Source organism: Pecten maximus, chromosome 2, assembly GCF_902652985.1.
Source record: "Pecten maximus chromosome 2, xPecMax1.1, whole genome shotgun sequence".
Lineage (NCBI taxonomy): Eukaryota > Metazoa > Mollusca > Bivalvia > Pectinida > Pectinidae > Pecten > Pecten maximus.
Window position 1 is genome coordinate 51,468,715 of NC_047016.1, and position 27,929 is coordinate 51,496,643.

The window sequence follows — 27,929 nt, forward strand, 5'->3', positions numbered from 1 at the left end:
TGAGAGTCTTTCGGCTGGTTTTCAAACAGGGGTGAAGATTATAAGGATGGTATACTGTATAAGCCTAACTTATAGCTCAGACTGGTGGTATATTCTCCTTTAGCCTATCTAGTGGTAGGTGTGTACTAAAAAGTCACAATAGTCGAGCCCTAGCACTGAGGCAGGTATCCTTAAAAACCAGACATTTTTGTGAGTCTGAAATTTCATGGTTTGAAAAAGTCTAATTCTTTATTGATTTCATAGACTTATAGCATGCACAAAATCCACTTAAATTCCGCTTTAATATACCTTGCGTGTTTTAGCATTTTACTCATTCCTGGTCAAATGATACCAATTACTCATCATGAAATCATTGAAAATAAAAACCCTCCAACAATGAATGCATTATGATCATTGAACTAAAATGTTAGTGAAATAAAATAACTTCTGATTACAACACAAATACAGCGATATAACTGATATACTGTAGGAAGTAAACAGGATGTCAAATCAAACAGATGTCTGCACAATATCCTGAGCTTTTAGTTCAATATAGACATACTGTACCCCTATAGAGGTGTGACAACAGGAAGAAAATTGAAGGCTATATGTAATACAGTCTGAGAGTTTAGGTACTTATGTACTTAGAAAGGTCATGACCTCTAGTGTTTACAATGACTTATGACTTTGGGTAGAGACATCCTATGATGTAATCAGGGTGACCAGGAGCCCATTATAGGAAGAGTCCTACTTAAACTGTCTGATACCATTCAAATCAGTGATAAGCTGTACCCCAGGGGGATTCACCCTGAATAACCAGGGTTTTATATCTATATCATTATCTTGTGATCAACCTGCTAAGTGTTTTATATATCTACATGACTATTTACCAGTATAGATAGAGAGGTATATCGTGTTGTACCCCTATAGAGGTGTTTTATAGATCTCTGTACTAACACGATTATTTACTGGTATAGACAGATGTTGTACCCCTATAGAGGTGTTTTATAGATCTCTGTACTAACACCATTATTTACTGGTATATACAGATGTTGTACCCCTATAGAGGTGTTTTATAGATCTCTGTACTAACACGATTATTTACTGGTATATACAGATGTTGTACCCCTATAGAGGTGTTTTATAGATCTCTGTACTAACACCATTATTTACTGGTATATACAGATGTTGTACCCCTATAGAGGTGTTTTATAGATCTCTGACTGGTATATACAGATGTTGTACCCCTATAGATGTGTTTTATAGATCTCTGTACTAACACGATTATTTACTGGTATATACAGATGTTGTACCCCTATAGAGATGTTTTATAGATCTCTGTACTAACACCATTATTTACTGGTATATACAGATGTTGTACCCCTATAGAGATGTTTTATAGATCTCTGTACTAACACCATTATTTACTGGTATATACAGATGTTGTACCCCTATAGAGGTGTTTTATAGATCTCTGTACTAACACCATTATTTACTGGTACATTATGTATATACAGATGTTGTACCCCTATAGAGGTGTTTTATAGATCTCTGTACTAACACCATTATTTACTGGTATATACAGATGTTGTACCCCTATAGATGTGTTTTATAGATCTCTGTACTAACACCATTATTTACTGGTATATACAGATGTTGTACCCCTATAGAGATGTTTTATAGATCTCTGTACTAACACCATTATTTACTGGTATATACAGATGTTGTACCCCTATAGATGTGTTTTATAGATCTCTGTACTAACACCATTATTTACTGGTATATACAGATGTTGTACCCCTATAGAGATGTTTTATAGATCTCTGTACTAACACCATTATTTACTGGTATATACAGATGTTGTACCCCTATAGATGTGTTTTATAGATCTCTGTACTAACACAATTATTCAAACAGGGGTCTTTAGACACATACAGCAATAAATCTAATTTCTTTGTCTACTATGGTTCTGTTGATACAAATTTACGAATAACAGTTTTTGTAATAGCAAAACGGGAACTATACGCCCAAAAATACATTTACCAAATTAAAGACTTTCAACTTATTTAAATTTTCCAACAATTACTTTTACATTAAGTTTACATAATAAAAGTAAGATACAATTAGAAATGATCAAAAACTAATAACATTCCAGACACTTACTTTTCAACAAGTCATGTTTCAAAATCATCATCAGACTTCATGATGTACTATTATAGGTCGGTATCTTTCGCTGTCCAGTGCATGAGTTATGTCGCAAGGTACATACGTTTTACATATGTTTTATTGCGTATATGTTGCGTTATGTAATAGGTGCCAATAAGAACATAATAATAACAACACCAGCATATTTAGTTAGTATCAATCTCCTTGAGGCAGGTATTATCTAAGGTAGGTTACATATATATTCTTATAAGGAAGATAAATTTGATTCATATTACATATGTAGCTATATCATGTAACATGATATATTTTTAAGGGGAATTAACTTTTGTACTTTTTATTTTAATCACATGTGTATAAATAAGGGCGATAACTTGTGAAATACACAGATCAGGGTTAAAAATTAACATACATTTGCTAGCAAGTTAAAATTACAGATATGATAGTGAAATTTATCCCTTGTTCATGGGATTCTGCAAGGAAATCTTTTACTTCTCTGAAAAAATAAGATATATTGATTCTTCAACAAGACATGCAAGTAGCATCCGTATAGTCTATATGCATTGACTGCCCTTTACAGCATCTGTTTGAATTGATGAAAAGAGTTCACGATTTGTGATAGTGTTTCTTCTGTAATGCGTGACATTTTCCACTGCATGTGCTAAAACAGTTTAACATTGTGCAGTGTATATATCTGTATTACACTTGTAGGAGTCCCGTGTATTCACAAGGTGTTTGGTGGATATCCTTAGGGACATAGCTCTGATACAAGTCACAGACAGGATGAGAAAGTTGATATAACCTAAGGTCTAAAGCTTCGTCATAAATGAACAACCTTTCTCTGTTTCAAGTTGAATCCGAGTATTTGGAAGGTGAGAGGGAATCTGCCTTTGTTATTATATCACTGTACAGGTGAATATACATAGGAAATGTTTTGTGGTGTGTGGGTGGGAGCTATCAACCGCTATTGTCAATACAGTGTCGATTCACAACGCCAGGGCTTTAAAGTTATATATACACAGCATGTGTCAGGCCTGTACATATGTATACACACACCTCGACCACAAAACATCAACATCGGAACACACGTTTTGGATTTATATGTAGCTTGGATCTCAACTCAAGGTTTGTTTTTGTGAACTAACTGGATTATCATGTCTCTAACAGGTGCTGTCGTGAGCTAATTAAACCAGGTAATATTTTGTTGAGGTCCGTTTCTGTAACTTTTAAGTGATTATACTGCATGATACCCGATTTAATAAGTTCATTATATATATTATACTGAAATCAATATGCTCTAAATTAAGTCTAGAAATCACGATCATTTCTTATTTATAGTCCTGATAAAAATTTGATATTATCGTGACAATTAGTGATTGTATGTACATAAATCTTACGTGTGTTAACATACTTCAAGTGATCAAGTTCCGTTTCAAAGTAAGTTTCCTCCATATGGAGTAACTGCAGCATCTTCCTGCCACTCCTGACAATGCAGGTTTGTGTTGGCGACCACCAAGGTGTGGATTAGGAGTCCTGTTACACAGAGGTAGCCCTGGAAACGATATCCATGTTACCTTATAATGTTACTACGGGAATTTCGTCTTTGACTGTGACTGCTCTGAATCACAACTTTTTATGATCGATAATGATTTCAAGAATGATGGAGATTCACTGTCGACCTGAAAACTAAGTAATTAATTAAGCTGTGAAAGTACAGGGAAAACACATGTGAACGTCATTTAATTTTACAACAATTGTGAAACAAGTTATATCAGCTTGTATTAAGCAGGCTTTTTGGCCCAGATGGGAGAGCGTGAGGGGTCTTACTGTTTGAGGAAATCGGAGTACCCGGGAAACACCCATGTGGTTGGGCAGGTGCATGACCCCACATCTTTTCACGAGTGATTGAGGAATCAAACCCTGGCTGTCTAGGTAAAAGGCAAGTGTGTTTCCACGGTGCCACCCAACCACTGTATCTAAAACACGGTGCCACCCAACCACTGTATCTAAAACACGGTGCCACCCAACCACTGTATCTAAAACACGGTGCCACCCAACCACTGTATCTAAAACACGGTGCCACCCAACCACTGTATCTAAAACACGGTGCCACCCAACCACTGTATCTAAAACACGGTGCCACCCAACCACTGTATCTAAAACACTACGTACAAGTCACACCAACCGGCTATGTCAGCTGAGTGACAGAGACCATATTTAAACAATATGTACAAGGCACACTGACCTGCTATGTCAGCTGAGTGACAGAGACCATATTTAAACAATATGTACAAGCCATATTAACCGTTACATCAGCTGAGTGACAAAGACTTCTGAAACACTATGTACAAGCCTCACTGACCTGCTACGTCATCTGAGTGACAGCTAGCTAGAATACTGAAACACTATGTACAAGCCATATTGACCACTACGTCAGCTGAGTGACAGACTACTGAAACACTATGTACAAGCCACACTGACCTGCTACGTCAGCTGAGTGACAGCTAGCTAGAATACTGAAACACTATGTACAAGCCATATTGACCACTACGTCAGCTGAGTGACAGACTACTGAAACACTATGTACAAGCCATATTGACCACTACGTCAGCTGAGTGACAGACTACTGAAACACTATGTACAAGCCATATTGACCACTACGTCAGCTGAGTGACAGCTAGCTAGAATACTGAAACACTATGTACAAGCCATATTGACCACTACGTCAGCTGAGTGACAGACTACTGAAACACTATGTACAAGCCATATTGACCTGCTACGTCAGCTGAGTGACAGAGATCTCTAAAACACTATGTACAAGCCATATTGGCCGCTACATCAGCTGAGTGACAGAGACCGTATTTATAGGATATATGTACAAGCCACACCAGCCTGCTACGTCAGCTGAGTGACAGAGACCATATGTAAAAGATATGTACAAGCCTCACTGACCTGCTACATGACAGAGACTGTACCATGTATTGAAGCTGGACTTACAACAAATAAATACATTGTCGGTCTCATGACTATATCAATAGAAAATTAATCAGCAACTTTACCTTTGTCTGATTGACAAGTGGGATGTCAGAATGTTTAAAAATGGACCAGTGTATAAATCAGGTTGGCAGAAGATATTGAACCCCACCTATACCTATTGTTGGTATTCATTAAAACTTAATGCTGATGTAACAATGATAATGTAAGGCATCCTTTTGTTGAAGATTGTTAATACCATGTCTTTGGCCTTGATGCAACTCATAAATTGATAATGTACGTAATATTGTCTTACGGAAGTTATGACGTTGGGTGTGTTATCGTAATAGTCCAACTGTATTGTGAGGTTCGTCGGCCTCTGCATACATTAATACAAATGATAACATTGATCTATGTTCTTTGTGTTGGTTATTATGAATGTTTATCAGATAAGTTTGAGTGCCAGATACAACTATCATATTGTATATGTACTCTTGAGATAAGGGGCACCAATCAATTGTCTCATGACCTTTCCCTGCATTTGATCTTTTTGTCTACTCCAGTTTGGCATATATATATAACATTTTATTCTGAAATATTTCTGGCAATTAATTGAAAACCTTTCTCAAAAACTGATGAGTTTGAGCCATTAGTAAAATAGGTAATGCATGAATATTTATATGCTGTAATAGCTGGACATTTTAACTGGTCATGCCACCTTACAACTGGTTGTGCCACCTTACAACTGGATGTGCCATCCTACATCTGGTTGTGCCACTTCACACCTGGTCATGCCACCTTACAACTGGACGTGCCACCTTTTGACTGGTCATGCCACCTTTTGACTGGTTTTGCCACCTTTTGACTGGTTGTGTCACTTCACTACTGCGACCTGTCGAGGAACTGATATGTGGTGGTACTACTGATCGTGATATGCTCCAAATCATCACTAACTCTTTCTACTTATCGATGCCAACGCAATGGTGGATGCTCTGACACTTGAATTGATGCTAATAGAGGTTGATCTCCAAACCATTCACAAAGTGAGTGCTCTGTACTGCAGGTGCTGGATCAAGCTTTGCCATTTTTAGCTCACCAAGAAGAAGTCCAGGTGAACTATTGCTATACCCCCAGCATTGGTATTGTCAGCGTACATTACATCTTAGAGCTAAAGTTTTTATAAAGCAGTTTTGTGGCAGTACTAATGAGGATACAGCTTAGGTATTTGACATGTGATCCTAGTGACAAGACATTTCCATTGGTACTTACATTTGCAGACCTGCCGATCTTGACTGTGCCTTTTGACCTACTTTAAAAAACTTTAACCTTGACCACAGTATGTTAACTGTATGAAACCAGGCTTTTATATTTGACATGTCCTTGGATATTTGTGGACCTGCTGACCATGGCTATGACCTTTGTCCTACTTTTGAAGAATTCTGAATTTCAATCCACTCCGCAAGCTATGTTGTCTTTTGACACCTTTTGTTCATTTCCTAGTTATATCATTCGTATTTTCCTTTGATTCTTCACCCTCTGCACAGGACAGGTCATATGTAATATTGCATTTGTTGTCTGGCTTAATTGGCACTTCAACCTTCAACATCAAGCTAAAAATAAATTAATTAGTCACAAGTTGTGATCATCATTCTACAGACGGTATGGTTTCTGTCACAAGGCTGACGGAGCATTCTTCTTTAGCCCAGGAGTTAGAGCCGAGATGATCACACGGAAGACCATTGTTCGATTCTTGTCAGGGTGCTCGGTAGGAGTGTGTTTATTTCTGATATTCCTGTTTTTTCACATTTTGTATCTGATTGGCAAGAAAATTTTGATGTGTTCACAAACCCGATCTCCTGTACTTTGACATTTTCAACCCTCTGTGTTCCCTATCATTACATGAGTCTTGTTGCTCTTCTTCACCACATTTCTGTATTCCCATGCCAATTGCCGGGAAACTTGAAATCATGTCCATCAATGTGTTCTGTTGCAAGAATTTCATTTAACCTTTTGAGATGAAAATACTGTAAATTTAAGTTTATCTACATGAACCTTTCACGTATCTGATCATTTTCAAACATGATGCACACTTGGATATCAAACAATGTTCTGATAATAGTGTTCACAGATATTCTTTACATCATTGTGACATTGCAGTTTGATTGGACCCTGGCTGTTAATATATATAGGATGTTAATAAAATAAACCAAATAAATCAAGTTTTGATTGATTAATGAATATTACAGAAGGAATAAGAAAGTCAGGAGGCGGTGTTCCAATGACTGGAGGTTATAACGGGAACAGATATAGATGTTTAGATTTCATTGATGACTTGACAGGCATCAACACACAACTGGACTATATATGTCCAACGTTCTGACATTTTCACGCCTCAGTGGAGGAATGCCCCAGTCAGAAGATTAACCTCAATGTTGGTATATACATACATTTATATACATCTATGGCATTTGTAGAGAGAGAGACATATAGATCTCTGGTTTAAAGAATACTAAAGCTTTACCTGACCATTATGGGGGGGGGGGGGGGGGGTATACAGATAAATTCACACATATTAGACTATCAGTTTTTGATTTGGGTTGAACTGGTTGTATTTACATTTGATAGATTTGGATTTGGCTTGGGCAGGTTGTATTTACATCTGATAGACTTGGGGTGGGTTGGTTGAATTTACATTTGAATTAGTTATTTGATAGTACCTGAACCTTCTGCTTGTAATACTTTTTCACACACAGATATGGAGTATATTTGTTGAAATCAAAAACAATTACGTTTATAGAAATAAAGAAAATCTGCTAACAAAGGGGAAAGCAGTATAATTGATGTAATTTAATGATTTGAGAAGTTTCTGCTGATCTTTGGTTCCTGGTAAAGGTAGTTGAGGTTGTAATGGTGGCAGACATTAATTATGGAGCCAGTAATTTATAAGAGAAATTTTATAGTGCAGCCCCACTGAAATGTCATGAACAAGGACATAGTATTAATGTACACTGTAGATTGTGATATTACCTGATGGTAAGATAACCTGGGGTGCCAGCAAAGGAAAAAGGAAGCATTGACAGACACAAACAAAAGATAGAGGATATATCTATTTTTATCTCTGACCTTAGGGCCCCACCTTCATACAGGTTGAGTGTAAAGAGTAGTGACTACTATGATCAGAAAACTATAGCTAATAACAGCTATTAGGTAAATGTTTTTTTTTCTTATTCAAGCCCACAGCAATGCTGATTCTCTAACATTGTAATTGCATGGTGAAAGAAAACAAAATTTTGTGTACCAAAGATGAATTAGAAATTAAATGTAAATGAATGCTATATGAAATATATCCTTTTTGTGTTAGTATATGAGGAAGGAGACAAATATTCAGAAAAAAAAAGTAATAAAAGATGTTTTTTGAGATAAAAGAATGTCCCTGAAGCAGCCCAAAATCTATCTGAAACTCTTATCTTGGTAGCCTAATGGCTTGTATAAATCTGTTGGTTTAATTATCACCCTGTGAACAGCCAGGGTCATTTTGAGGTGATCATGAGGTCCTTTTAGTAGGGATGACTACCTCACTAAACAACATTCAGGAGGCCTGTTGCATGCCTCCAGAACAACGGAGGTAAAACTATCTTGTCGAAGAAACACGCACAAGAGTAAAGGAGAGCACATGATCTCACTTTAATGAAAAACACAAACCTGGTGACTCACTTCAGATTTTCACCTGAGTTAATGATTAGAATCACACCTGGTGACTCACCTCAGATTTTCACCTGAGTTAATGATTAGGATCATACCAGGTGACTCACCTCAGACTTTCACCTGAGTAAAGGATCACACCTGGTGACACCTCAGATTTTCATCCGAGTTAATGATTAGGATCATACCAGGTGACTCACCTCAGATTTTTACCTTAGCTAATCATTGAGGATCACATCTGGTAACACACCTCAGATTTTTACCTGAGTAAAGGATCATACCTGGTGACACACCTCAGATTTTTACCTGAGTAAAGGATCACATCTGGTAACACACCTCAGATTTTTACCTGAGTAAAGGATCATACCTGGTGACACACCTCAGATTTTTACCTGAGTAAAGAATCATGCCTGGTGACACACCTCAGATTTTTACCTGAGTAAAGGATCACGCCTGGTGACACACCTCAAATTGTTCACCTTAGTTTGTGTATGCATATTAGCCAGATGCTCTACCAACTGGACTATCATGTGCACATGAGCCTCACTGATGTAAAAAATGGCTAGCTCAATGATTTTATTGTATTTAGCCATAGCTGAAGCTGGAATGACAATTGTCAGTTTGTTATCCCTAAGAAAGGAGGCCTTCAACATGGTCCTATTTTTATTGTCAGTTGTATAAGTATGTATAGAGTACGTGCTAATTCTCACATAGTCCCAATCAGGTTCTGAAAGCTTACATTTTCTATTTGTACAATTTTTGCTGTTTGGAGATAGATGTCACTTATCTGTCATTTGGTGATAGATTTGTGAGAGCTCTGAGATTTTATCAGATGGAATCGGTGAAACGTTTATATGGGACATACAGAATAGGTGTGTCATGCTGATCTCTCTACAGCTGCTTAACCTTGGCACATGTGAATTTTGGGACAGGGTGCAAATCTCTGATTTACAGTACATGACCTGTTTCACTTATTTTGTTTCACTAAAACACTGATCAATCAGGCTACTGTAGATGTTGTGTAGGCTAACATGTAAATTTAATTAATACAGGTGAACTAATTAGCTTTAATAACAAACAAAAACTGCACAGATTCAATTCAGACCTATATACACTACCAATTATATTTGTGATCCAACACGTGGAGAACACCAGAATATGAGATGAGTGTATATAGACTCAACAGTCAGACTGCACATCAGAAATTAAAATGGAACCCTTCCTTGTTAGTTCACCTGGTCCAAAGGAGGAAGGTGAGCTAATTATGTCATACCGTGGCATCCTGTGTCCGTCCGCTTGTCCGTCAACAATTATCTTGTGAACATGATAACTTAAGTAAATATCAACGAAGTTTGATGAAACTTTGTAGGATATGAAACTTTGTAGGCAGTCAGATATCAACAAGATCTTGGGACGAGTTCAAAAATAAAAATAATTCAACAGTAACTAACAGAGTTATGGATCTTTGTAATAATATTTTTATTAGACCTTGTGAACACGATAACTGAAGTAAATATCATCGACAGGATCTATTCCACAGAAACTTTCAGAGTTATTGCCCTTTGTTATAATATTATTTTCAAAATTGTTTTAGCTCACCTGGCCCAAATTTAGTCTGGAGAATTATTTGGCAATGTTGTATGTTGTATAAATTGTTGGGGCGGAAGAAAGAGGATCATTTAGGGAAAATATAGCAAAAATACAAACTTAAAATTGCTTTTTCTTTTTCAAGAATGACAGGATTTTGTCCACCTGTAGTTTGAATCATTATGGGAGAGACAGTTCAAAATTAGGACAATATTTGAAATAAGTTTTAAATTAGAGTATTTCTCCATACTTATTAAAATATCTGGGTGAGCGATAGAGGCCCTCTGGTCCTCTTGTTACTAGCTAGTGACACAGTTGCATCTGTCTTGTATAGAAATGCTTACAAAGGTAACAGTTCAGAGTCTTAAAAAACAAGGGGAGATGACTCTAAACACGTAACTATATGACTTGTGATGTTACCCAAATTCTACATATAAAATAACTTTTTAAAACCTGAACTTAAAAGTTGATACACAACTTCATCGGTGCACCAGACCTTAAGGTTATCTGAAATCTACATATTAAATAAAGTTTTAAAAACTTGAATTTAAGCTGATACACAACTTCATCTCCGATTCAAACCTGAAAGGTTACTTGAAATCTACATATAAAATATAGTTTTAAAAACATGAATTTAAGCTGTTACAGAACTTCATTGCTGTATCATGGGCTATTTATAAATGTTCAGAGAGGTACTTAATGCATATGATTTCATTTGGCTATGTATCCTCTTTTTATCAGTTTTATGCAAATGAATCTTGGCGTGAAATGTTTCAATACATCATGAAAATGTGTGGCAGGTCTTGTTTGTGATTGCTAAGATGATAAATTCAGATAGAATATAATTAAAAAACTCTTGCAATTGTATTCTGAATATAACACATTCTTAAACAAAGATCAGAGCTACTCTGTTCGATGTTCTGATGTAATTAATATCCCTTTGTTGAATATTATTCCCACACACCCATATTTTATCGGGTATAATAAACCATGCATGCTCATGGATAAGCCCATCCCTATTTTTCACATTAATTAGCCAATCCCCCACTTTTGAATGTCTGATCCACAATGAAAAAAAATTAATAATGAAATAGAACAAAAAGTATGTTGTATTTTCTAGTTGGATCAATCTTGTCAATGAAAAAAACAATCTTTTTACCTTATGAAGAACTATTTTTTCCCCCGATGAAAATGATCTTTTTTAGAGTGATCATTGATGATTTTTTCTATTGTGGATAAGTAACAAACATTTCAAACTTTTAGGTCAGAATATTGCATATCTGTTGTATTATCAACAGTGTCAGTTTCAAAACAAAGGCAATATGAATAAGTATACAATGGACCATGAGCTGGCACAGTAATTCATACTTGGTTTCCAAAGTGTTTATATAATGACTCTTATTACACAACGAAGTATTCATTTAATGATTTGATTCAGAAACTACTTGTTTGCCACAAAGTAGACTTACAGCATTAATAATCCATACTTTCTCAATTCATGTTGCGGAAACAAATCAGTTGTCTGTGCCGCATATTGTATACATGAATATGGCAGCCTTGCTTGGAGTTTGTTGCTCGATATCCAACCAATTTGTTTTCAAAATAGTAAGTCACGATTTATGCTTAGTGCATAGTATAATTTCAAACACTTTGAGCAAGTGATAGCCTATATACAAAACTCGGCCTAAATGTCAGTATTATCCATGAAACCAGTGTTAAGTCTACGGTAGTCCCAGCTATGCCAGTAAAGAGTTCAAAGTGTATATTCTATGAAATATTTCATAGTTCTTAGCTTTCATATCTACTTGTGTGAAAATGAAATAATGAGAAAATGGTTCATATATTTTTATTTGTCTTCACAAATTATGCAGTGACTGAACACAACAAATTTTCAAAACTTTGTAACTTAAAGTTTTACCTGTCATCTGCAATATTTGTTGACAAGATCTGAATGAAATAAACAATGCATTGTATTATTTTGAAAAAAAAATCAGTCATAGATTATTGATGTTGGCTACCCTCTTCCAAATCAAAATCAACATAAAGCAAATCCATTGTGTTTTTGTCTTATAAGTAATGGTAGTTGGTATTCATATTAGCTGCGTGAATGCCACCTGAAATCATTTGTAACATATATAGCTAACCACATTTGCATAGAATAATGCATATCTGATACCTCTTTTAATGTGCCATAATATACAACCATATTTAAATTTGATGACCTTTCCAAAATGTTGGTTTGAACTTTGGTGCAGTTTAAGATACTGTAGATTTAAAGCAATTGATTTGAAAATTGTATGTGAAATAACAGGTCAACACAAGAGGATGTATTCATTGTGAAATCACTCATTGTATTGAGCATTGAACACATTTTTATGGGGTAGATCATTATCTATTAATGAATAGAATTGCTTTACCTTGTCATTATATATTGCATCATCTTATGAACTTTTTAATTAGGCTCGGATAACATTTTAATAGGCTAGGGTAGCATTGTTATCATGCAGTTAACCATTCAATGGGTTTCAAATAGTTATTGAGAGGTGAAGGGACCCTTAAATTAAAGGTTAGGGGTCACCCGCCAACGTGAGTTTTCCCTGGGTATTCTGACATCCTCCCACACTAAGACTTATACACTTCCATCCGGGCCAACAAGTGTGATTGATATAATAGGTTGTATTGACTTGTTTCACTATTGTTATAGAAGGAGTAAAAACTGATGTTTTTTACCCTAAAATTACAATAGAAATGAACATTGTTATTATTTGTATATTTATGTAATGTGTGACTCATTGATGAAATATCTTCCGTAAGGAACAGATGCGTTTATGAGATCGGATCGAGTTGTAATATTTATATTGGTGTCATAAAACCGGTTTGTCAATGCGGTGACTACACTTGATTCTTTTTTTTCACTTTCTCGCCTCGTCTAGAAGTTATAATACCAATTGTATGACTTGGGTGTTGTGCAAGTAAAACCAATAGAAGTTGATATTAAAGAAAATGTTTGTTTCAGTTTGGATATATATAAAGAAAAATAAAAACTTGACAACATGTTTTTAGTGCTTTCGTCGCATCTTAGTGATTCATATATATTGCTGTTCGACCACCCAGACTTAATTAAAAAGTACAAAATACATAGATACATTGTAAACAGGTAAACTAAGGTAGCAGAATAGACTGATATGATATAGATATTCTGTAATTTATATTCTTCATCTGAATTCAGGTTTCAGGATTTTTCAACTGGTTTGGGGTGGGACTTTTTTGCCTCATTTTGAGAAGGAAATTAGTATATTGTGAAGGAAAGCTTAAATATGAAACAATTTCACTAATTAAGAGCTCATCAGAAAAAGCAAGTTTTTGAAATGTTATTAGGAGACCATATATGGATATACCTGTATATATATTGTTGCTACCAGATATTGATACAGTGGACCCACGATAATCCGGACGCCGATAGTCCGGAAAACTCACAGTCCGGACGGAAATGCACGGGAACGGATTTCCGTAACGTTATTTGTACTCACCAGTCCGGAAATTCGGATTCCGATTCCGGAAGCCCATTTTGGGAACGGAACGTACTTTTCATTAGTAAATTTCCCTCAATAATCCGGACGATTTTTTCACCACGAGGAGAAAAAAATGTCGGGGCAAGTCACCCGTGTCGACAGCTGTACAGAATATCGCTTGACACTGTGCCTAGTCATAGCGACCGCTGCCAGGTCATAGCCCCGGGTGTTTACCTGTGTTACAATGTGTAGATTTTGTTTTTATAACGGTACATTGCTTTTTCTCTACGACCTAATTGTTACAGAATTGATGCACAAACATTCAGTTCAATTTATGATCGGTAATTAACATCATTAACACTTGTATTGGGTAAACACGGATATCGGCATTGTAACACCGTTAACGTTACGTGAAACGACGACTCGTTGAAAGTTGCATGTTTTTAATTACATACACATTTACGTATTAAGCAGTGATCACAAGAACTGGGTTGATTACACACAAATTAGTCAATAGTCTTCTGATACTTAACTTAGCGCCACATTGTTAAGTGAATACGGGTTGAATAATTATCGGACATCTTGGGTAGTTCTCGCTGGTGTCGCGTACTTTTAAATAGATAGCTTGGGGTTTCCGGTACGTAAAATCATAAAAAAAACATAGACTGACGGTAAGTTGTAAAATCGGGGTATTTTATTTAAGGTATTTAACGTTTGTAATTTCTACTTGTTTGTGAACCTCCGGGACGTGACACATGTGTGTTGTTTGTTGGTCACATATGCCCGCTATAAATAAAACAACTTTCACTTTACATGTTCTTTTAAAAACAGTTTGTTTTTTACTTTCTACAAAACAAAAAAAAAGAATCATATCAGAAACATAAGTTTATTTATTGTTAAAAAGTCTGACAATTAGACGTGTTTATGAAACGTCCCGGATTGTATATAATCAAGGGAGATAACTCTTACACGACAATTTTTTTGACCTGGTGCACGAAATTCGGCAGTCCGGAAAACTCGTAATCCGGACGGTTTGGACTGGGAACGAAGGTGTTCGGATTATCGAGGGTCCACTGTATTCATAAGTTCATTTGATTGAACCCAAGAGTAACCATACTCTGTATGTGTATATATATATATATCATTGTCATTATACAGATATCCTTATTCTTTGAAACCACTTGTACTAGATATCAACATTCTGTATGTGGATATATATATATATATATCATTGTCATTGTACAGATATCCTTATTCTTTGAAACCACTTGACCTAGTTATCAACATTCTGTATGTGGATATATCACATTGTCATTATACAGATATCCTTATTCTTAAAAACCACTTGACCTAGTTATCAATATTGGCAGGTTTTGTTGAATGTTAGACTGACTCTTAACAGATGTCTGTGTCTTGACCATACTTTGACATTTCTTTTGTTTCCAGATTGTGATGCCGAAGATGAATCGATAAAGTTGTCAAGTGTGTGCATTAGTCCAAGGGACCAGCCCTCCAACCAGGTCTGTACTTAACATGGTATAAAATGAGTCAACACAAGGTAAATAAGGCTGATTATACTGTTGTGAAATATAACTCGAGGGTTAATAATTGTAAAAGAGGTACTAGTCTCTTTATCATTGCAGTTTAACGAGACTGGTGCTAAATGATGTAAAGCAAGTCCCAGAATATTGATCATTGCTTATTGTTGTTGTAAAACTTAGCCCAAGAACATCAGTGTTAATTGTCAAAAGTCAAAAAACTTAGCCCAAGAACATCAGTGTTAATTGTCAAAAAACTTAGCCCAAGAACATCAGTGTTAATTGTCAAAAAACTTAGCCCAAGAACATCAGTGTTAATTGTCAAAAAACTTAGCCCAAGAACATCAGTGTTACTTGTCAAAAAACTTAGCCCAAGAACATCAGTGTTAATTGTCAAAAAACTTAGCCCAAGAACATCAGTGTTAATTGTCAAAAAACTTAGCCCAAGAACATCAGTGTTACTTGTCAAAAAACTTAGCCCAAGAACATCAGTGTTAATTTTCAAAAATTTAGCCCAAGAACATCAGTGTTAATTGTCAAAAAACTTAGCCCAAGAACATCAGTGTTAATTGTCAAAAAACTTAGCCCAAGAACATCAGTGCTAAATTATTGTAAAACTTAGCCCAACAACATCAGTGCTTATTGTTATAAAACTTAGCCAAACAACATCAGTGTTTACTAGCTGTTAAATAAGTTTTATAAAGTTTGTGCTTTGAAGTTAATCATATCTGGTGGTGCTTAATGCTTTAAAGGAACAACCAACCAATTGAAAAAAATAGACTTTTGAAACATCCCCTGTGTATAGAATGTTGAGCCAAGAATAAAATGACTGGCAGTCACTGATTGGCTAGTATTTTTTGAAGTAACAAAATAGATATGCAGCCTGATAGGTAACTATTCATAAGAAATGTTGATATAAATTTTGTAAGTCTGATTGAATTTTCCCCCAAAAGTTCAGGTAATAATAATTAACAGGTAAACATTTCAGATTTCTGAGAATTTTTACTGTAAAATTCACTCATTTTCAAAAGGGCTACCCTGGAAAAAATTTGAGCTGAAGGACCCAACTTTTTATTTTGATTACGTGTTATATGAGACCCTAAACCTTTGTTATAAACCATAATTGTCATATTGAATTCAAGAATTTTAATGATATACAACAAAATGTTAACACTAAAGTCTATGGAAAAACAAATTGGTTGGTTGGTCCCTATATAAAGTAATTCCTGGAAGGTTGTTCTTATTATTTATCTTATACGGTTGTGTTTATATTTATGAAGTCACGATGACTCAGTCTGTTAGAGTGCTGGCCACACAACCTGAGGTGAAGATACGAGATGCATAGTTTGCTGCTCCCTACCCGTGTCACATCATGTTTCTTTGGGAGCAGAGAAACAGGCCTTTGTGCACTGTTAAAGTTGTGTCCTTTGGCAAAACAATTTACCCTAATTGCTCTGGATGGCATGCGATTGGCCTCCTGTATGTTGTTAAGTGAGGTAGTCACCAACTACTACAAGGAGACTCAGCCTCAATATGACCCTAGCTGTTCATGGGGCATAAACCTAGCAAACAAACCTCCATCTCTACTCAGTGTGTGAAGTGTAAAGTGTGGTTTCTATGGACAACAGGAGTTGATAATGTTTTCTGTTACAATTGAGATTTTATCGATCTGTTAAAAGTGCTAACTTTCACTCGGTAAAAGATATCTATTCATTCTTGACCAATAGCAACTACATTTTCAGTGCATTGAAAGCCTGTTATCAGGATTTCTGTGTAGATGCAGATGAAGTTGTCGTAGAATTAAAGTGCTTTCTTTGGTACAAGCACAAAGGTATTTACATATCTATGAAACCGTGACATCTTTTGTAAGGAACTCTTACCAGATGATGGCAAAAAATTGTGAAATTGTGTTTGAAATGGCTCATAGCCTTGTTGTCATGCATATAAACCATTACACTGGGGAACCTAATGATATGCTATGAATCCTCACGCTATTGTAGTATTGCACAAAAAATCTATATCTCATGATTTACATATAAAGAAATGTTTTGAGGTTAACTGCCTCTTGTTGAATGCTAATTGTGATTTCGCTGGAACTACAGATATGCTAAAATGTTTTGTTTTTTCAACTGAAGTAAAAAAATATGTATGACTCCGCCAAGCGGAGTTATTGGTTTTCTTTTCCACTAATGTGTTGCAGATCCCTTCAATGTGTTGTAGTAGTCAACATCCTTGCACCCCTAGACGGCCTATTGGATGTGCAAATGTGACGCTACATCACTACGTCCTTGAACCCCTAGAATGTCCATTACATGTGTAGTTGTGATGTGATGTCATTGTAAACAATTTACATTTTCAACTTCTCAATAACAAAGAGGCCTAAAAACCTGATATTGGGTATATAGCATGCTGGGATGAAGAGCTATCATGGTTGTGTTAATGAATGATCTTGACCTTCAATATCTCACTACAAAGAGGCCTAGAGGCATCATATTGGGACTGTAGCAAGCTTGGGTGAAGTGCTATCAAGATTATTCAAATGAATGACCTTGATCTTCGTTCAAATCTTTAAACTAAATTTTCTCTCAGATCAAGTGGCCCAGAGACCTGATATTGGGCCTTAAGTATGCTGAGGCAAATTAATTTCACTGTATCAAGGTAACATGTTGTTGATTTAGTTGTTTGACAAGGATGATCTCCCCTTGTCTCATTTTCCCCCTGTTTAACCTGCTTGACATGGATAATCTCCCCTTGACTTATTTTTCCCGGTTTTTTAGCTGCTGGACATGGATAACCTCCCCTTGATTCATTTCCCCCTATTTTTTAGCAGCTGGACATGGATAACCTCCCCTTGACTTGATCCAGAAATAATGAGAAGCTGTCAACAGATGTCGCTATGGCGTATCAGTGGCAAAAACTAAGTCCAGCTCAATTCCACCAGCTTCAGGAGTACACCTCGTGTGAGTATAAAACCATTCTAATTTCTGGAGTATAAATACAAAATCAGCCTTTCACTACATGCAAGGACAAATTAGGATCCTCCACAATTCTGAGTTTTAAAGTGTACTATAAAAAAAATCCAGCTGAAATTTAGATTGAATTCTCTTGTCATATCTTGAATTTATTGATTAATAATTCACAATTTAGAAAATACTTTCATTATATTGAAGGTCAAAACTCTTTTTTTTCACAACAGGTGTCTTTTTGTGATCCATTCCTGGATTTTATAAATTTGAAAAAAACAGTAAAAAATAGTTTTATGGACATAATGATGTCCTCATACTGGTCATCATAATCTGAGAGTAACAAAAACAGCTATTGATAGATGATTATGCTTTGATTGATTTATTATAGGGGAGATAATTAGATCATATTTACTTTTCAGAGGAGCTTGCTAATTCAGATTTCAAATTTTGAGGCCAATAAATAGTTATATATGTGATGGGAATAACATATGCAAATGTTAGATATCAGTGTAGGCTTATTTTGTCAGGGGAGATAACTTTATAAGGGAGATAACATGTTAAAACTTGATACACCTACCAGAGGAAGTTGTCTGTTATTTGCAGAGATGAATTATTTCAATTAATGTTAGTGTCAAGGGTAGATAATTATATGAAATTGGTGTTACCAGGGGTTAATTATTCTTGACTTGCTTAGTAAAGGGAGGTAACTTTTAAATTTATTTATTCAGGAATAGATAATTTTAATTGATAGCTTTCTTATTCAATGGAGGTAGGAAGTTAAATCAATATCTGTCACAGGGAGCATATTATAAAATAACCTTGATGGATTCAAGTATGATTAAATAACTCTAGATTGCTTATTCATGGGAATATTTTTGGCTTAATTAGTAGTAGATTCTTTATACTGCTGGTTATAGTGGTACCTAGTGGCAGCTTGCTGTACCAAGGGTAGATAACTGGTTTAGAAATGCTGTACAAACATGAATAATATATAAGCATGTGAAATTAGAAATAGATAAATTCATTTTACGCATGGTTATTGGCGGGTGTCTGAATTGCATGCTGGTGTAGGGGAAGACAACTCATGGTATAGGACCTTCAGTGTGTGTTTGAATGTGAACCTGTCCTCATAGATGTTGTTGTCTTATTTATTTAATATTTTTGTAAATTGTTCCTTTACTTTTACTCTTTGACTGATTTTAAAATCTAGCTAAGAAAAGGACAGGTATATGTGTTACCCTGCATATATATAAGTATTTAGTGTTGTTTGTACTGTGTGTAAATATTTATAACCACACTCCCCAAGTACTTAACACAATTGAAACATCTATTTATCAGGATACAATATAAAATGCTGGTGAGTCTTAAAATTAAAACAGAAATGCATTACAAAATTTCATCTTTTTCAAAATTATTCCGTCTGAAAAAGCATCAACAGACTTTCATCAACAAAAACTTGTTTGCCACATGTTATGTGTTTTGAGATGCCATGAATGACGCTGAAGATGTGTGTGGCATGTGATTATTGGCTAAATCCATCTGCCTAGCTCTAATTGTTCACCCGGTAAAAGAAGTTGGTCAGGGTCACAATTTTAAGTCCTCCGTGTCCTCTGTGCAGAAATGTCATTGAAATGATTGTTTTAATCTCCTCAGCTTGCCATAATATCAAGGAAGAGATGTCTATCATTGTAGGTCAGATCACACTCTAGTTTGATACATTAGTAATTTTCTAAAACAGAAAATATCTAAATGATTCAAAAGATTTTGCCAAATTTAAAAATTTTAATCTTTATCAAATAAAATTTCCTCGAATTTTGAAATTATGCATTGATAGCATTTTAAATTTCAGATAGATGTCACTATCATAATCTAAATAATCACTTTATAGCAATCATATTACTTCTTACACTAATTTTGAAAATCTTATTGGCATTATTTAAGGTCACAAGTCAAGGTCATGGTGTTATGCTACTTGTTATAACTGATCTTGCTTCCTATTGCTTGTCACATCCTGATGAGACTTCACAGTTATGAAATACTTTAAGGATATATAATCGCATTAAGAAATAACTTCCATGTAAACACTTCTTCACTGAGAATTTTTGCAGTTCAATTAAAAGGAAAATGCACAAGGATTTGAATTGTGACCTTGGCCTAACAGGATATACTGTCTTTATATGTTAAAGATCACATGGATTTATATAACCATTCACAGCATGTTATATCACAAAATTACTAAAACCAGCACTTTGCTCAAAATCAAATTCATTCATCAGATTACGGCATTTATGTTATAGACTGAAAATTAGACATTCAAAAAAATAAAAATAAGTAATTAAAAAAGAGAACAGAATATTCCCAATACATTGTACTTTCAGATTTGATGGATAAAGATTTTTACTATGCCACTACAAACAAATATCTTTATCATGCCACTAAATAGATAGTTTACTGTGCTGCTAATTAATAGAATGATTATCACAATATAATTCAAATCGTAACCTTCATCACAGAAGCTTTTTCTTTTAGTTTTCAGACTGCTGATTGACTTTAAAATTTAAGACATGTGAGAATTGTTTTGACAACTTCCCATTGCAAATATGCACTGACCCTCTTCTCTAGGTGTTTTTGCATTATGGCCACAAAGTGAAACAGAAAGCAACATATTGTTAATTTATAAGACAATTTGTAAATTTTCAACAGGTAAGGAGAATCCTGGAGGTAAGAGGTGTATCACTATTTAATCTCGGACTGACACTACTTGTAACATCATTGGTTTAATCACTTCTAATTCGGAGCACCTGCTATACTTTGTGTCACATAGTTCTGCTATGATAAGATGGCTGGGAAATTAAAATCGATCATGATGCAGCAATGATAATTTTTGACCTGTATTTGACCTCTATCTGGACCTCTGAACCAATGGTCATATGAGTCATTAATTAAATAGCTGGTGAGGTGACATGATATGTTGGTATAATCATTGATTCATATTTATAGATGTAAGTACAGTCGAACCTGTCATAATGGACACCTTTATATAGCGGACACCTGTCCATAATGGACAACTTTATATAGTATACACCTGTCATAATGGACAACTTTATATAGCGGACACCTGTCATAATGGACACCTTTATATAGCGGACACCTTTCATAATGGACAACTTTATATAGTTGACACCTGTCCATAATGGACAACTTTATATAGCAGACACCTGTCATAATGGACACCTTTATATAGTGGACACCTGTCATAATGGACAACTTTATATAGCGGACACCTGTCATAATGGACAATTTTATATAGCAGACACCTTTCATAATGGACACATTTATATAGTGGACACCTGTCATAATGGACAACTTTATATAGCGGACACCTGTCATAATGGACAATTTTATATAGCAGACACCTTTCATAATGGACACATTTATATAGCAGACACCTGTCATAATGGACACCTTTATATAGTTGACACCTGTCATAATGGACAACTTTATATAGCGGACACCTGTCCATAAGGGACATTGCCAGGAATCCCTAATGAAAATTACTTTATAAATATTATGTATTGAGTGGGTACCTAACCAATGCAGAGTATGAGCATTTCACTAACTTGTGGGGCATTGGTATAATCAGAAAAAATGATCAATGTAATAGTATGACCTGCCTGAACAAACAGCAGTGTAACCTACTAAAAAGTATAGAAATCATAGATTATCTGTATCGAACAATTATAGGTAGGATTTCTGATGATTTGGTAGGTATGATTTACTCTACCGACACTGATGTCCCAAGTGAGTACTGCTGTGTCAGTGTTTCAATATGAAACCAAAACAGTGCTGCCCCCTATAGTCTGTTTTTGAGATGGATTATAGTATAGTATTTTTCATTAGATAAAAGCCACAAATATATTGATGTGACAATATGGCGGTAAAAGGCTTTAATACACAGATACTGTCCCAAAATAGAATTTCAGATAGATAGAATATTACTAGCATTATAACCTATTTGGCTGTTTTCAGCATAACTATAAGACAGACAATATTACTAGCATTATAACCTATTTGGCTGTTCTCAGCAGAACTACAGATAGAATATTACTAGTATTATAACCTATTTGGCTGTTTTCAGCATAACTATAAGACAGACAATATTACTAGCATTATAGCCTATTTGGCTGTTCTTAGCAGAACTATAAGACAGACAATATTACTAGCATTATAACCTATTTGGCTGTTCTCAGCAGAACTATAAGACAGACAAGTATAGCAGGGCTCTGACCCAGTTTTCCTTGATCTTTAGCTTTGCAGCAGTGACACACCCTCAACACTGTGTAAAATCTTTTTTCTCTTGTTACACAGATCACACATCTTAACGTTGAATCAGCTATTCAACATTTTCAAAACTATTTAGAAATTACTTCATTTGTCAAGTTGAGTTTTGGAAAATGTTTTCCAACCTGTGTTAATGTAGAGATTGTTTTCTTGTTGGAAATTTATTTTGGGTTGATTTCTGACCGAGTTATAATATTTGGTTATAGGATATTAGAACGAAAAAAAAACAAAACAAAAAAACAACAGTTTGGCTTTTATTGATCCCTTATAAATGTTTAAGATGCCTCAGTTATGCTCCCTGACCTTTATGAATATTCACGATACCTGAGTGTTGCTAGGTGATCATGAATATTCAAAATGTTTGTGTTGCTAGGTGATACTCATGAGCATTCATGTTTTTTTTACTAGCTGACACTCATGAATGTTCATGATGTTTCAGTGTTGCTAGCTGACCATCAAAATGCTTCACTGTTGCTAACTGATCAACCCCAAGAAACATTCAAGATGTCTCAATGTTAAATGTTAGCTGACCCTCATGAATATTCAACATATGCTTCAGAGTTGCTAGCTGTAATAAACTGTTATGACTATTCATGATTCTGACACTTTCTTAATCTTGATTAAACAATTTCTGTCGCGTTTTTCTGTGTTTCAAACTGATGCCAATGATACACAGCCTCAGATCTGTTCTACTTACTAACTTATTTGTGCTAGATGAAGAGACTTCACAGTAGTTTGTGTGATGAAGATAGTAGTTTTAGATCTGTCGGGTAATAGATACTTAACTCGATACATCTAACCTGTCTTAATTAACTGTAAAAAATCAACAACACTCAAAAACAATGAATACTTGACAAAATATTTCTCTATTTAGCTCACCTGGCCCGTGGTATTGTGTCTGTTGTGCGTCCATTGTCCATAATGTTGTCCATCCAGCATTGGCAATTTCCATTAAACAATTCTAATTATAGTTATTTAGGTCCATTGTTTTAAATGTGTGTTATCTGACTTTGATCGCCTATTACTGACATTTACAATACGGAAGTCATAGGATAAGGGAACTTTGTTGATGTTTTCTATTTTAACATCTTCAATCAAATAACAGGTTAGGTGTGATTATTATATTCTAAGGCAATAAAACTAACGTTTGTTCATTTAAAAATTTTGAGCAAGGTAGATTGTATCCCACACAATTCAAGCAGCTTGGCTTGCAATTATGCCTTTGCACTGAATTTACACTGATTTTTACTGAATTTACACTGATTTTTAACACCCAATTTACACTATTTTACACTGAATTTACACTGCACATTAAATGCACTTATGTAAATAACTTTAACTAGTTTCTGACGACTGCATTGCTTATATTTACAGGGAAAATGGCCTGATTTGTTTTGTTTTTAGTTTAAACAATATTTACATGGTAAATGTCTGGTTACAAAATTTGATGTAGGAATAAAAAATACCTATAAATACAATGCATCTACAACAGGGGGTGGGGTGACAATACATCTACAACAGGGGGTGGGGGTGACAATATCTACAACAGGGGTGGGGGTGACAATATATATCTACAACAGGGGTGGGGGTGACAATACATCTACAACAGGGGGCGGGGATGACAATATATCTACAACAGGGGGCGGGGATGACAATATTTCTACAACAGGGGGTGGGGATGACAATACATCTACAACAGGGGGCGGGGATGACAATATATCTACAACAGGGTGCGGGGATGACAATATATCTACAACAGGGGGTGGGGGTGACAATATATCTACAACAGGGGTGGGGGTGACAATATATTTACAACAGGGGGCTGGGGGCGACAATATATCTACAACAGAGGGTTTCAGTGACAATATATCTACAACAGGGGATAGGGATGACAAAACATCTACAACAGGGCTGGGGGGGAGGGGGGGGGGGAAAGGGGGGGACAATATATCTACAACAGGGGGTGGTGGAGGGGCATTTGCTATACTATAATTAAATGGCAGTTTTCATCTAATTGCCAGTAAGCAGTTTATAATTTCCTTCTGCTTAAGATCTCACTTCCAATTAGAAAGTTATAGAAGGCTGTGATATTAAGATTGCTGGTAGGAAATTTAACTTCTAACGTCCAATTATAGGATCATACTTTGTATATATGCTGACACCTGACTGTTATTGAATCTCTCTGATTTTCATTCATCTTCTTCACACCCCCATCTTTCTAAAATTGATAGAGCCAGTTAAAGAACTGATGTCATGACCAGAACATCTCAAACAGAAATATAGGGGTGACACATGTAAATTTCTTCTTGTCTGATGCAATATGTTAGATAACAACACTCATCAATCTCTTGATCTTATTGTGGTAACAGATGTGGGCTGTAGTGGCAATAAGTCCCTCCCCCCTCCCTCCCACGATATGGACAGTCTAATATTACACAATATATGTTATTTGAACACAGAAATTAACAACTGCATCACACTTTCTGTTGAGTAATGATAAACATGAAATAAAAATCAAAGGTTTGAGCAATAACACAAAAACAATTACCATGGTTGACTGCAAATAAGGCCACTTCCAAATTTTGATGAATCTTGTTATTGCCTGCGAATAAGCCTGCTCCACTAAATGTTACAAAAGATTGACCAAAAGTTGGAAGGAGGCTTATTTGTTGTCATTAAGGGTAAGAAGACGTCTGAAAAATACCACTGATAAAGGTTGTTTGAATCGTACATGATACTAGTCGGTTCATTATTGAGATGGTGTGGTTACACTAATAGTGCTTTTTTACATGATATTTAACATGCTTTTGTGCAGACGTAACCGTAACTAAATACATGTACATGATCTGTATATTAACTCAGGACAAAACAAGAATATAAGGTTTACAATAGATTGATGAAAAAAGCTTGCAGAGCACTTTAAGCTTCTTTACATATTCGGAAAGCCTCTTACCTTAAAATGCCACATACCTCCTTAACAGCAATCCCAATATTTCCACTTGAAACTTTTCCCTAACACTCCCCTGGATTCCATGTCTGATCACTGATTTGGGTCCCCTTTCCTACTGTGTCTAATCACTGACTGGGGTCCCCTGTCTAATCACTGACTGGGGTCCCCTTTCCGACTGTGTCTAATCACTGACTGGGGTCCCCTTTCCTACTGTGTCTAATCACTGACTGGGATCCCCTTTCCTACTGTGTCTAATCACTGACTGGTGTCCCCTGTCTAATCACTGACTGGGGTCCCCTTTCCTACTTTGTCTAATCACTGACTGGTGTCCCCTGTCTAATCACTGACTGGGGTCCCCTTTCCTTCTGTGTCTAATCACTGACTGGGGTCCCCTGTCTAATCACTGACTGGGATCCCCTTTCCTACTGTGTCTAATCACTGACTGGGATCCCCTTTCCTTCTGTGTCTAATCACTGACTGGGATCCCCTTTCCTTCTGTGTCTAATCACTGACTGGGATCCCCTTTCCTTCTGTGTCTAATCACTGACTGGGGTCCCCTGTCTAATCACTGACTGGGATCCCCTTTCCTACTGTGTCTAATCACTGACTGGGATCCCCTTTCCTTCTGTGTCTAATCACTGACTGGGATCCCCTTTCCTTCTGTGTCTAATCACTGACTGGGGTCCCCTTTCCTTCTGTGTCTAATCACTGACTGGGATCCCCTTTCCTTCTGTGTCTAATCACTGACTGGGATCCCCTTTCCTTCTGTGTCTAATCACTGACTGGGATCCCCTTTCCTACTGTGTCTAATCACTGACTGGGATCCCCTTTCCTTCTGTGTCTAATCACTGACTGGGATCCCCTTTCCTTCTGTGTCTAATCACTGACTGGGGTCCCCTGTCTAATCTCTGACTGAGGTCCCCTTTCCTACTGTGTCTAATCACTGACTGGGGTCCCCTTTCCTACTGTGTCTAATCACTGACTGGGATCCCCTTTCCTTCTGTGTCTAATCACTGACTGGGATCCCCTTTCCTTCTGTGTCTAATCACTGACTGGGGTCCCCTGTCTAATCACTGACTGAGGTCCCCTTTCCTACTGTGTCTAATCACTGACTGGGGTCCCCTTTCCTACTGTGTCTAATCACTGACTGGGGTCCCCTTTCCTACCTTGTCTAATCACTGACTGAGGTCCCCTGTCTAATCACTGACTGGGGTCCCCTTTCCTACTGTGTATACCTTTAAGGGTAATTACCTCTCATAAAGCTTTACACTCTTAAATCTCTGATGACAACAAACAACAAGGTTAAACCAGTTCAGATGATATTTCATATCGTCCTCATCTCAAGTGATACGTTTAAAATCTTACTTGGGAATTTCACTGTTTATCTTAATATGAATTCTAAATTAAAATGTTAATTTTGATGAAAAGTTTAATAATATAATTCAAATTGTGTAAATATGTTCTTGATAGACTATATTTGAAATTCTATTTTCTTGTATTTTTTATTTTTTTTTATTTTGATTATATCACATGCTTTGATAAACGTAGTGTCAATTATTTCTTTCCAATATTGGTTTTATTTTTTATTTTCAAACATTTGTTAAATTTGTGTATAAAAATTTGTGTTGTGTGTTGAGTGTATATAATTTCAGAATATTTATTGAGATTGAATGTATTTAGTTTGATTATTATAAGTCATATATGGAATTGCATGTGATTATATTATAGATACTGCATCATCGTCAATTCAGTGTTGGAATATTGAAATATCTCCCAAGTTTAAAAATAACAATGAAATTCAAATTCTGCAGTTATTTGCTATATTTCAAAGCTTGTTTAACATACTAGTTTGAATTTGAAGCAGTAAGAAGAGATGACTTACAAGGACAGATTAGAATTACTTTATAATGATAATAAATTGCTGGTCGCAATAAGTATACCTGCTACCGTTAATACGGCTATATTCAATTTAGAAGATAAATAAAGATATCTGATTTGATCATAATACATTCAAAATTTATAAAAAGTCGTTTGATTGGTTTGTGATTGGAATATAGTCAAATGCAAATTTGTAGCAAGCTATTTGATCAGTTTGCGATACATTTATTCACAAATTGTAATAGGATTTATTATTTGATTAATTGTGCAAGAGACTTGGGAATTTCAATAACTCAAACTGGACATCTGGCATGATTATTGGTTACCTGGGAATGGTTAT

The 27,929-nt window shown here is 35.7% G+C and overlaps 1 protein-coding gene across 10 annotated transcripts in view; it reads left to right on the plus strand.

Annotated features, from left to right (window-relative positions):
* Nucleotides 1–27,929, plus strand: part of LOC117322421 (diacylglycerol kinase beta-like) — a 168,115-nt gene that overhangs the window by 81,833 nt on the left and 58,353 nt on the right. The window contains exons 1-4 of one of the 10 annotated variants that reach the window (XM_033877336.1): nt 3,151–3,335; nt 15,363–15,436; nt 18,282–18,414; nt 19,631–19,645. In XM_033877336.1, coding sequence (XP_033733227.1) covers nt 18,351–18,414; nt 19,631–19,645 — 79 coding nt within the window. In that variant the 5' untranslated portion in view covers nt 3,151–3,335; nt 15,363–15,436; nt 18,282–18,350. Of the gene's footprint in view, nt 1–2,913; nt 3,015–3,141; nt 3,336–15,362; nt 15,437–18,281; nt 18,415–19,630; nt 19,646–21,123; nt 21,142–27,929 lie in introns of those variants that run through there. The other 9 variants (XM_033877335.1, XM_033877331.1, XM_033877334.1 and 6 more) reach the window with 9 other exon arrangements.